General features: G+C 40.1%; 2 protein-coding genes across 3 annotated transcripts in view; both read right to left on the bottom strand.

Annotated features, from left to right (window-relative positions):
• dock11 (dedicator of cytokinesis 11) overlaps positions 1 to 3,945 on the bottom strand; it is a 97,855-nt gene extending 93,910 nt beyond the window's left edge. For both annotated transcript variants that reach the window (XM_050067065.1, XM_050067066.1), the window contains exon 1: positions 3,675 to 3,945. In XM_050067065.1, coding sequence (XP_049923022.1) covers positions 3,675 to 3,779 — 105 coding nt within the window. In that variant the 5' untranslated portion in view covers positions 3,780 to 3,945. The remainder of the gene's footprint in view (positions 1 to 3,674) is intronic.
• Positions 3,946 to 6,641: 2,696 nt separating this feature from the next.
• Positions 6,642 to 10,571, bottom strand: haus4 (HAUS augmin-like complex, subunit 4). The gene is made up of 9 exons (XM_050067130.1): positions 10,381 to 10,571; positions 9,909 to 10,048; positions 8,769 to 8,900; positions 8,409 to 8,549; positions 8,078 to 8,174; positions 7,816 to 7,961; positions 7,493 to 7,623; positions 7,300 to 7,368; positions 6,642 to 7,054 (listed from the first exon to the last, which is right to left on the bottom strand). Exons 1-9 carry the CDS (start codon positions 10,445 to 10,447, stop codon positions 6,868 to 6,870), a joined length of 1,110 nt encoding a protein of 369 aa, XP_049923087.1. The 5' UTR covers positions 10,448 to 10,571; the 3' UTR covers positions 6,642 to 6,867.
• Between the last annotated feature and the right edge of the window lie 1,793 nt (positions 10,572 to 12,364).

Here is a 12,364-nt window from a genome sequence, read left to right as displayed (position 1 = left end):
GCAGCTGTCTGCGGACGGTCAGAGCGGAAAGTATGTCCCGGCCTTTACTCTACAATCAGGTGCCACTGCAAAAGAAGGCGCAACATGATGACATTATGAAAACAGCGCCAGTCAAACCTCACCCTGACCTGTTGAGTCCAGGCACATTACTAGCAGTAATCGCCAAATGAACAGCACCACTAGCTAACGTTAGCCCCTACCCTACCTGGCTAGTGCGCAGTGTAGAGCGGCCAAGGCTAGCTAACCCATGGAGATCAGACATGGGCAGTGGGCACTATGTTCTTTCATCATATTAACGCTGCTAGCCTGCTGTCTGTCTCCTACCAGATCCAGGTGGTGCACAGTGCAGCCAACTGATAAGCAGCAGAATTAACCTATAGATCGACATGCTTCAGCTGCCAAGAATATTCTCAGTGGTTAACCAATTAACGGTTAACCTTTGACATCCCTCGCCCAAATTGAAAATGTGCATGAAATGAGGTGAATGGAAAAGCACCAGTGACCTTGACTTTTGACCATGAAAATCAAATTAGTTCATTCTTGAGTCCAGGTGGATGTTTGGGCCAAATTTGAGGAAATTACCTCAAGGCACTCTTGAGATATCACATTGAAGAGAATGGAATGGACAGATGGCAGACGTATGGATGGAAAACCGGAAAACAAAAGGCTTCTGGCCATGACTGTTGCCGCATTTTTGCTGCAACTTTTTGCTGCATTCACAATAATAATATACAGATAGAAATAGGATTTATACACCAAATTTAAAGCAAGTTATTGGAATTCAAGTTTCTGTTATCCTAAACATCTTGTATACAATATACATGAAAACCATGTATCCCCAAAATGTTTTACAGAAAACAAGAAAAACTTACTTTAAATTTTGTGACAAAGGATTTTTAGCCCAAACCACAAGAGACTTTTAAAGCATACCATATAGCATTTAATCTTTCAGCTGATCTAAAACCAAAAGAATGACCAAATATAGAGATATATGGCTTCACTGCACAGTGATGTGGCAGTGATGCGTGCATAGCAGACAGAAATGTCAACCAGACTCAGTGGAACACTGACAGTGACATTTCTCCTGACTGGAGACAGACACGCAGTCTTTTATGTAGTTGGGTGTACAATCATATGGAGGCTGATGTTTCTGTGTCCTGTATCCTTGATCACAAAAGTACATTCCTTAGTGGTTCCCAACATTTTTTTGGTCATTTCCTCATTTGAATTGGAAGCCTAAAAAACTGACATCCCTCTAACCCTATAAATAGTTTGCATTTTATGTCTCAATAACATTTCTAAAGACAGCCATCTTTAGAATCTTTAATAGACAGAATGTAGTCTTGCTGGCATCAGTGCACTCTTGTGTTTTTTTATCTATCCTAAATTAAATTAACAGTGTATACGATTCATGGGGATTTAGTAGTGGCTTCAGTGTTCATTGTACAGGAGGTTTTTACCGGGAGCAAAATTATCCGCAGAGGTCTCTTCCTCTCCAAAACAAACAGACCAGGTGTTTTAAACCAGTAAAAACACTGAATAAAGACATTTTACATTACAAATCAGTGTTTCATGTATGCTGTTTGGCATGTCAGAGATGGGCTGCTAACCCAGCACAACTACCAGAGTAAAAATACTTATTATATTCCATTTATGCCAATATATGCCCCAAAATCCAACACACTGCACATTTAATCACGTTTACAGACCTTTTTTCACTTTTGTTATTTGAACTTGTCAGAGAAGTAAAAGCGCAGGTGGAACTGATAATGTCGACGATGTCTCGGTTCCTCCAATTACTGCAATACAAGGCAGTGATTTCAGCATGTTAGTAGTTACACCTGTGTTTGACAGGTCAAAATGTCTGGTGTGATAAACAACTCTTCAAATTTGGTTTCACTCCACATTTTCCCCTCGCAATGGGCCCTTTAGAGAGGCCAATCCACCAAAATTGGAAACCATTTAGGGCTGCAACTGCAACTTACAAGTGTTTCCAGTAATCCATTAGGACTGTATGGTCTCTTCCAATTACAAGGTTAACATATACATTCCCAAAAACTCTTTGTAAAAGAGTAGTAGACATAGACACAGATGTGGACTTGATAACAATTTTTTACTGGACTTTCTATGAACTCCAGTAATGAGGTAGCAATGACGCAATGAGGCAACTTAATTGGCCCGAGGGTTGTTGTTTCAGAAAAAGAAAAAGAAGAAACCTTCATGTTCTGCACTCTACTGTTTCCTTTTATGAAGTTCTTGTTTGTTCCCTTGCAAAACTAAGAAAACAGGCATGGAGGGAAGGACTTAGAAACAGGACTGACTTTCTAGAGATGTTCAGAGTGAACACACAAACACAGTCACACAGGAAGCATGGTCACAGCATGCCTGAGGGAATCCCCATACACCATCCACAAAAAGACGTTTGTTCTCGGTTTCCAAGCCAACTGTGTATTCCACAAAATGAGCAGCCAAAACCTGCAACTCTAAAACTCATCGCAACACATGGGCTACAAACACACACTCTCACCTCTGTTGCAGGAATCAAAACTTTTATCACATGATTATTACGCTTCGTAACCTCTTTGCGTCACAGTGCTGAAGGTGATCATCATAAGACTAAAGCAGAATAATCCCAAGGGAACAAGAGTTTATCTCTTATACAAACGTCTCCAGCTCAACTCTCTATACAGCCAGAGATGTAGGACTGTTGTGCTGTGGGATGAAGTTTGTCACATAATGGGAAAGTGGGGGAGTTACCAGATGGTTTCAGTTATGACAAAAAGAAAACAAGTTATCAGCAGACCAGCATCAATCTGCACTGACATCAAGACAGATGTCACACCTCAGACATGGAAATAAATACAGACACACACACACACACACACATTTAGAGGCACGTATGCAAACACAAATGCAGCATCAGCAGGATCCTAAATCTCAAACCACTGCGCCTAATCCCTCATTATTGCAGTCAGTTCCAAACCCCTATCAGCCAGCAGCACTGTTATCGATTCAAAATGAGAAAAAATAAGCATTTTGCTTTCCACACATGTAATTATACATCAATTAAAGAAGCATGCTTTCTTTTTGCACAATGTGGCAATTTCCAGGAGAAATAAACAGGCTCATACACACACAGCTCCAAGGCAAGGACAGTCAAGGAAGCCATGCTGCAGCTGTCCAACTGGCACTGCTCCTCATCCGCCAGCACACAAAAGGAGCCGCACATGACTGAAAAACCATGTGTTCCTCAAGACAATGTCACACTATTTTGTAATGCCGGCAATTTAGAAAAACCAAGCCAACATATGGGAGTTGAATTCGCGGCATATAATCGCTCCATAATGACCTGTCCTCTTTACACAGAGTGTAGCGCTGCCAGTAACGCTGTAAATTGTTTCAGTGCATTCAGAGACATGCCAGAGCGCCACAGTTAGCTATAGGTTACAGCTGCTGGGACAAGCGCAGTGAATGAAAACTGGCGAGACAGAAATTAAAGAGTTAAAAAGGTGGTGATAAACCAAAATGAACGGCAGCAATACAAAATAACTAATTAAACAAAATTAAAAAGATATAGTCCCCAGAGGGAACAGGGGGGAGGGGAGTTAGCAGGCTAACCGGTTAGTTACGTTATCCGTGTTAGCTAAAATGACCGCCGCCGGTCCTCTGCTTACCACAAGGTCCACGGAGCTCCTCACAGCCTCCGACACGCTCTGCCTGACTTCCGCGGCCGTCCCGGGTTTGCTTAACCTCTTTGTGAATTTTCGCACCTCGGACATTGTGCCCCTCTGCTTAAAATCCACTTCGTATGTCCCGTTGTGAGTGCGAGCATGCCGCGGTACCGGACGGAGCGGCAGCGATGAATTTGACAGCCAGATGTGGGTTGCGTTGGAGGTGAACCAGCCAGCGGTTCGCGTCGCGAGGCGGGGCTGCTGTTGCTGCTGATGAGAGAGCAGAGAGGGGTTAACACAGAGAGATGCTTCACTCCTACCTACTTCCGTTTGTCCTCAGCGGAGCAGACATAACCAAAGATCGTTTATGTAGACACGACGAAGGAGTGGGCGTTAACCTGACAGCGTCAAGCTTTACTTATGTGGAAATATTAATCGTAATTCCTTCCTTCCTTCCTTGTTTATTAAGGGACTGTTAGTTACTCCAGGGGGTGTTGCAAAAAGGGGGAGGCATGTCTTTCCCTCCCCAAAGCTACAAATGACTGACTGGGGTAAAATGCATGATCCTCCTTCCACCATGAATAAACTTTTTTTTTTTTTTTTTTTTTTTTTTTACATATATATAAATATATACACACAGGCCCGAAATACACACACATGCACAAACAGGACCTTTTTATATGCATTAAGTGGGGAGATGTCAGAGTGAGGGGGCTGCCCATGGACAGCCGCCCCAAGCGGTTGGGGGGTTCGGGGCCTTGCTCAGGGGCACCTGAGCTACTGCCACCCCTATGCTTGTCAATACAATAAATAGTTGTAGTTTGTATTTACTTCACCACTGATTTTTAAAGATAACCTGCTAGGCATGTTTTCTTTAAAAAAATGCCAAAACAACATCATTTATCAGAAACTTTAAAAACAGAAAGTGTCACTGGATTTTCAAAATAAAGTTTCAAAAAGTGTGGGGACATTAGGCTACTATAAGTAGTAGTAGTAGTTCTTTAAACTTATCAGAGTTGCTTCTGTTGTGCCATGTGATGGAAGTCAGCTCATCTGACAGCTTGAATAAGACACAAATGTGCAGAAATTTAGAGTGATAAATAACAAATATGTTCTACTGTGTCTCAGGTGCTTCTTTTTGTGCAGTTTTTATGAGAGAGGAGGGGGTGGTGAGGAAACGGGGGGTACTTCAAATATCCTTTTAAGCACTGGGGATGGAGTATGTTTTTTGATTTAGCTTAGGGGAGGGACATTCAACTTTAAATGGTCATATTTTGTATTCATTTTTATTTACTCTCAGAACCCCAAAACACTCAAGTGGGTTTGAAAGGTATGATTTCTTTAAAAATCTCCAAAATCACCGCAGTTATCATAGCCAGGAACTGTGTTATATGGTTATTTATGACGAAGGCATCATGACATTTATACAAAAGAAAGAAAGAAAAATAAAAGTCAAACCTCACCCAACCCCTTACTTTGATAAGTAAAGACCAGTCCCTAATTTTTTTTTTTTTTTTTTAAACTGTATGTTGTAAAAGAGTAGTAAAAGATCAGCAAGGTAGAACAAGGTTGTCTGCAAGGTGTACAGTACAGTACTAATGGGAAATATGACATGACCACCAGTTGTCAACATTTACAGTATACTGCCATCTTGTGGATTAAGATGTGAACTGCTACTGCAAAATTGCAATGAGCTGAGCATTTTTCCCAGCTTTTTTTCTCAACAAAAAATCTACAAGACAGCAAGTTTAACGGTCCAGTGTGCGGGTTTTACAGGGAGATATTGGCAAAAATTGATTATGGTATTCATAAGTATAATAGTTTAAAATAACCTGAAAGTAAAAGTCGTGTTTTCGTTGCCTAGGAATGAGTTGTTAATATCTACATACGAAGCAAGGTCCTGTGCCACAGAGTCTGCCATGCTGTTTGTTACTGTATCCCAGAGTGGACAAATTAAACACCAGTGCTGCATCCAAAATCCCATACACTGTACAACATTCCCAATATGTGTAGACCCTACTGTTGTTCAGCATAGTTTTGTGTAAATAAACAGATGCACTAAGCTGAAATTACATCACTTCCTGAGAGCCTCCTTGCCAGTTGAAGATGTGAAACCATGGTAACCCGTGCCAACTTAAGCTCTACTGGTAATTTTAAAATAATTTTAAAACTGTATTATGCCTAACAAAGTGAAGTCCTACTATTATGTTACAGAGCTGTCTTAGCTGCGGTCTGTTATGAATGTTATCCTCTACTGCATTGCATTGTGTGATATTTATGCTGGTTTAAGTGTATAGTGCTTGCATACTGCATGAGTGCACTGGATATAATATGCAATAGGAAGCTTTCATACCAAGGTTTCCGACATACTCAAAAAATCTCATACTGTATTAGGGTACTAAATAGCATTAGTGTTGAACTTCGGACACAGCCTGACTCTGGATCGGGCTCAACTGCAGCCCACGGCCCCCCGCCAACACCCACATCCGAAAGAACGCTGCCTTTATGTTTGGACAGTCTTATATACATTATTTCCACTGTGCAGCTGCAGTGATAACAGATATTATATGAATATGGGACATAATAACTCCTTTTCAGGCTCCTAAAGCATTATCTTAGTTTATTCCCAGGTTTATATCGCGATATACATAGAAATAGTTGCCCAACTTTTGGCACATTTCACTGTGTATTGATACCTGAGGTAAAGTGTTAAATGACAAGTCAACTTCCACAAAATGTACCTTGAAACTTTTATTTCAGGTGGTTAGATTGAGTCACCTAGCAGATGCTGCTTCTGCCAACAAGGAAGCCACTGTTAGAGCAACAATACTTTGCTTTGTCAGTATGAATATAGTGATTCTCACCTCTTTATACCAATATAGAAAGCAATCAAAGGTGACTATGCAGTCACATGCAAGATAGGAAAGCAAAAATGCTGATCGCCATGGTGATGCACTGAAGATTCTTGACTATTTTAAGAAAATTGAATTTATTGAAGTTAATTAAACAACATTGTTAAGTTAGGAGCTGTAACTGGATCCTTAACCCACTTACTGCTGTACATGTTACACAGTTCTTATAAGCCAAGTCCACACAGTTTCTGTGTCAAGCATCCAAAAGCCAGCATTTCAATGTGAGCAATGACACACCATGAAAAGGGAATGGCCGGCTATTGTCCCAGCAACAGATCTGATCTTCATTTGTCCTTGTACTGGGTGAACTCCTTCAGAGCCCAGTGTTTCATTTCTATTTCCTGCCGTAATCTGCAGTACTCCTCAGCCAAGGCCTCAAACTCTTTACCCAAGATCTCAAAGGAGGCCAGCTTCAACTCTACAGACTGCTTCTCCACCTGACAGGCCTTCAGCTCAGAGTCCAGCTTCTCTCTGAAACACAACAACAAAAGATTATTAGGTTTTTGGAGAGGTGTTAGCCACACAATGTTCTTTCTTTAATAACTTTTTTGCAAGCTTGATGTCAGAGGCTTAGAGTTCAATTGTGAATGATAGTAAACAGTATGCATTCCCTCAACTACTATGACTGAGTTAGTGCAGTGGGGCATATGAATCATACATGGGGAATTACATGATAAATATAAGAAATAAGTCAGAGAGATGGACAAGCATCTTGCCTTATTTTTCTATGAGCAGATATTGAGTCCACTGTGTACGTGTCCAGCTGAATTTCCACCATCTCGGTCCTTTGAGGTAAGAAGAGAAGAAAACTTTTTTTTAAATTTGAAACACACAGGACTTTCTGGATCAGGGCACCAGTAAATCTACACAATCAAAATGTATTTAGGCAGGCAAATGAAAACTCCTTACTTGATCTTCTGTAAGACTAATCCACATTTTCCCTCCAAGTAGTCTAACTTCTTCCGGTCCAGATCAGTCTGGATCCTCAGCCTGTGGTCCAAGATGAGAGACTGAAGAAGCTGAATACACTTAATCAGTTCCTGCACACAAGTCAGCAAGAGGGAAAAAAAACACTGAAAGCAAAATATTGTTGTTGGTTTTTTTTTTACAAACTAAACAGAACACATGTATGGCTTGTACACACATAATTTCCTGTGTGTGTACCACTTCAAAACAAAAAAAACAGAGGAAATATATTTGCTTGTTTTTGCTAAGTTTGTGTAAGTACTTACGGATAGGTAGAGTTGAGTCTGTCTTTGCAGGAGAACTGTGTTTTCCCGGCAGGTCTCCTTTAGACTCTCTGCTCTTTTCTTCTCTTTGTCCAGCTGAGCTGACAGGTGGGACAACTTGCTGCTCTTCAAACCCTCACTCTCATTCTCTACATGACATTACAAAAAAGCATCCTGGTCATCATGTCAATGCAGAACAATGACGTGATATAAAGGTCATGAAAGTGAAAGAGAATATTTACTAGTGAAGAAATAAATACTGTACCCCATTCAGGTTGATAGTAAGAGAGGAGGCCCATGCACTTTTTCTTTAGATGTTTCTCCAGTTCTCTGGGAAGACCCTGTTTCATCCTTTGAACATTCTGGTAAATACAGTATAATGGGTGAACAAGCTGCATTTGTTACTGAAGAATCTCTCTATTAATGGTCAGCTTTCTTTTCCGAAAAGAAAAAAGTCTGCTTTTGTATTTTTTGCTCTGATGTCATCCATCTATCAATCATTTTATTAATGCTTTACAAATTCACACTTAACACCATATCACCAACATGAATCATTGTGCTTTAAGTATGAAGGCAAATTAATTTTAATGACTCACCTTCTCTAATGGCATGAGCTCCATCACATGTTGGGGGTTCAGACCCAGAACTGAGGGCTGCTCTTGGTTGGTAGTGCTACTGGGATCCAGTTGTCTAATACACTGAGCCACCAGCAGTGACTTCTCCATCGTCTCATAGAACTACACACACACAGTCAGTGATGTCACGTTGGTAAACACAAATGTGCTAATATAATATCACACAGTAGATTCCTGAAAACTGTGAGCTTTAGCTTCAATTTGTAAATGCAAGGGGCAAAATGCTAAGTGGAGCTTTACTTTACAAAAAACATATGTTGTCCATGATTCACTAACAACTGTTTGTGCATTTGTGAACTATACAAATAAGTATAAATGTACCATGTTCTGGTCGGGAGGTACAGTGGCATGGTGCTTCCTGATACAGTGCTCCTGGATCATCTCCTGCAGCCCTTTGTGGAGGCTCTCAGAGCGCAGCCAGTGACGCCTCTGGCTCTGCAGCTTCTGCTCAGCCTGGAATAAAGAATCTGTAAGTGCTCACAGACAAGTAAAACTTCATACAAACTCAGACCTGTGCACAATTCGCTCACTCAACTTTAATTTTTTTGCAAACAGCTTGCACTCAAAACTTTTAGTTTAGTAAAATACAGTCACAGAAAAGTTTTGAGGACACCAGACACAGAATAAATGTGCCACATGACCCTTGTCTGACAGGAATTTTATGTCAGTTTTACATAACTTTTTTTGCTGTTTAAGCATTTAATTCTATGTCATATGAACAGAAAACATTGAGTGCACATTTTACAACATTTTTCTTTAATTTCATTGAACTATATAAAATATATTGTGAAAAGTTTAGGTTTCTCAATTGCAAGAATAAACCAAAGAGATGAATTCTGAATCAGGAAGCTCTCTTTAATTCACCTCAGGGCAACCTTATATTAGACACTCGTCACTAACTGTGTATTCAACCTAACATGGCACAAAATATCTTTTACTTCAACATTAACTGTAACCCATTAGAACAATTGTGAAATACATAAACATCAATCACTGCGTAATGGGTAATGTGAGTGATATAGAACACATTTAAACACAGTTTTCTTCAGCCTATGGCCTTAAACACACTGTCTCACAGCATGATGGAAAACTCCACCCATTGAATTAAACTTATTAGGCGAAATCAGCTTTATAAATTTTAGTCAAATTAACTCAAAACTTAGAAATTGTTGACTTAACAGAAAAAAACTATGTCAAGCTCACATGGAATGAGTTTTTGTGTCAAGTGAACATTAAGTTTTTATGTCATTTTGACAATCCGGGGCATTTTTTGTGTGAACTTTACATTAAACATTTGTGTCATGAATGGATTTGGGTTCACAGTGCAGCATGAGACAGGGTCCATCTCTGTGATTGCAATTCTCACTGGTTACCTGTAGAGGTCGGTAAGTCATAGACTATTTACTGTGAAATAAAACATGAATAACTTCTCTTCATAAAGTGACAAATGCCTGCTGATACCTTTTCCAGCTCTGTTTTTAGTGGGACAGTGAGTCCACTTTGATCCACATGTTGTGCCAGGGTGACCAGGAGTTTACAGAACTGAGGGTTCTGGGTCAGATCCTCATCTGTAATGTCACACAGAGGGAAGGAGGCGAGAACTGGGGGAAGAGCAGGGAATACAAAACTTATTATCAATGGCCAAACAAAATCACTGTCAGAAGATTCTCAGCAGTAACGTTACAGCATTCAAATGTCAACGAAGTTATAACTTCTAAAGCTTCTCTCACATTCAACCTAGGTAGATTGCTTTCACCTTTAACTGCTAAAAAAAATTCGTCTTACTTTGGTTACATGAATTAGTAATATGGACGCGCGGCGTCACTTCAAACTTTAGAATAAATTAGGTGTCAAGCCACAACATTTGCATTTTATCAGAGTAAGTTAACGGTTTAAGGAGCAGCTAACGTAAGTTGACTTAGTATTTTCTTACCCTGTTGATGCAAACTGTCACCCTTCCCAAGCGACGATACATGTGTAGACTCAGGACCAGCGGACATTTTCAGCTGAATTGTATGCCTTGTTAACCAAATAACTGATCAATTTTTGGACTTTTGTAAAGTTTACTCGATAACTCGAGCACAACGTAAAAATGAAATGCGTACTTCCTGAATCAAGTTGCGCGCGCCTGAAGGAAGCGTTCCTATTGGCTGGCTGGCCCATGTGGCCATGCTGCGTGAACTGCATGCCACTCGCGAGAGCGCGCACTGCGAAAGAGACAATTACATTTTAATTATTTGTAGGAAAAATTGCCGTGTAGCAACAATATAATCTTAATTGGCATTAATGGTTATAAATGATGTGTAGTCTAGATTTGAATTACATAAAAATACTCCCTGCATAATAAGTTAAGGGCTCTACACTAAACATTTACATACACAGAAAAAATGGCATTATATGGTACTAAATAAGTTCATCATTAGAATGCATCTTCAGTGTATTTTTTCGTGTTAAAATCAGTTTAACAACCAATGTTGGTGAGGCTTTACTTTGAATGCATATTGCTTCCCCAGGCTACCATTTCACACTGGAAGAAGCTGAACTATAGCAAAGCGAAATTATAACAAAATATAACACAAAAAAGTCACAGGCCAGCAAAAACTGGGGTTCAGGTGGGGGTATTGCACCAAGTAGGATTACTCAGCCAGGCAACTTCTAAATTAGCATGCAACAACTTCTATAAACATTTGTTGGGTTAATAAATAGCAGTGATGAATATATCTGACTAATTGACATTGCCAGGCATTCACCCCCAAATCAAAAATACAAGTTTTTCCTCTTACCTGTAGTGCTATTTATCAATCTAGAAAGAATATAGTTCCTACATGAAACTGCTGACAACCAGGTCTGTGGATTATCTTGAGTAACCAGGTCATGATTTCTGAAAATAGACATTGTTGTTGAGTTTTTCAAATGTATTTATTTGGCACTTTGAGCACCACAAGCTGAGTGTTATCTAGTTGCGCTGTACTGAAGAGAAGGCAGACATCTATATGGCCGATATCTCCAAAATTCAGCAGCTAACACCAAAACAATCTAGACTGATATATAGCACAGGTAAGTGGATGTGCTTTTGATTTCAAAGTGAAATGTCCCTTTAAGACCGAGTGATATTTACATGCAGGCCTGGATCAGAAAAATTGACAAAGAAAAGTTTCACAGCAGTTCAGTATGGACGGTAAAGATAATTTCCATGTTGTGCTGTAGTCTGTCTTTTACATTGTTCAGCTCCCTGCCTCTCTCAGTTTGGATCTGTGGCTAAAACTCTGCTCCGAGTCCTTCCACCAGATGGACTACTATAACAGCTCTTTCTCTGCCAGAGAGGGCGTCATCTCAGCCATCCAGAATGCACTCATGCACTCCTGTTACGCCATGCCTCAAACATATTCTTCAGGGTGTGAATGAATTTCATTGATAAACCAAATGCCATTTCTTTAGTTATGCAAGTGCTGGGATGGAGAAGTGATAAGGAGAGCACAGTGTTTGTGACAATTGAAATCTTTACGACCGGTGAGGCTAGCTTCTGATGGTGAGCATTTACTATGCTGTTCCCATCTAGATTATGTAAATTCAGTCTACTCTGTCACCCAAACATAAACTTTAAGAATTTTCTCAACCCAAACCCTACAGCCAAATGTAGGCCCTGATGTGTAGCTAATTACTGAAGAATTTACAAAAGGAGCATCAATGTTGGGCTAAGCTTTGTGATAAAGGGACCCTGGGAAAAAACATGCTCCCTGAATCTCACCCTCAGTCTGTTATGTTGTTTGCTTCATGAAGAGTGTGTCATGTTTTGGTGCTGGTAATAATTCTCCTCGTCCGCGACATAATTTTAGATCTGATATTTTCTTGCCCTTTGCTCTGACCATCAGCTGGCACCAGCATGGCCAGTTGTTGCTGCTGGTGTTGGAAGTGAA

Source organism: Epinephelus moara, chromosome 17 (genome assembly GCF_006386435.1).
Source record: "Epinephelus moara isolate mb chromosome 17, YSFRI_EMoa_1.0, whole genome shotgun sequence".
NCBI lineage: Eukaryota > Metazoa > Chordata > Actinopteri > Perciformes > Serranidae > Epinephelus > Epinephelus moara.
The sequence above is the reverse complement of the archived record's forward strand: the minus strand, read 5'-3'. Positions and strand labels throughout refer to the sequence as shown.

Excerpts from the sequence above, each read along its gene's own strand:
- haus4 (XM_050067130.1), bottom strand. The coding sequence starts at position 10,447 with ATGTCCGCTGGTCCTGAGTCTACACATGTATCGTCGCTTGGGAAGGGT. Across the intron at positions 8,175-8,408 it reads AGCTCATGCCATTAGAGAAG|AATGTTCAAAGGATGAAACA; the intron begins GTGAGTCATTAA and ends TGTATTTACCAG. Across the intron at positions 7,962-8,077 it reads TTACTATCAACCTGAATGGG|AGAATGAGAGTGAGGGTTTG; the intron begins GTACAGTATTTA and ends AATGTCATGTAG.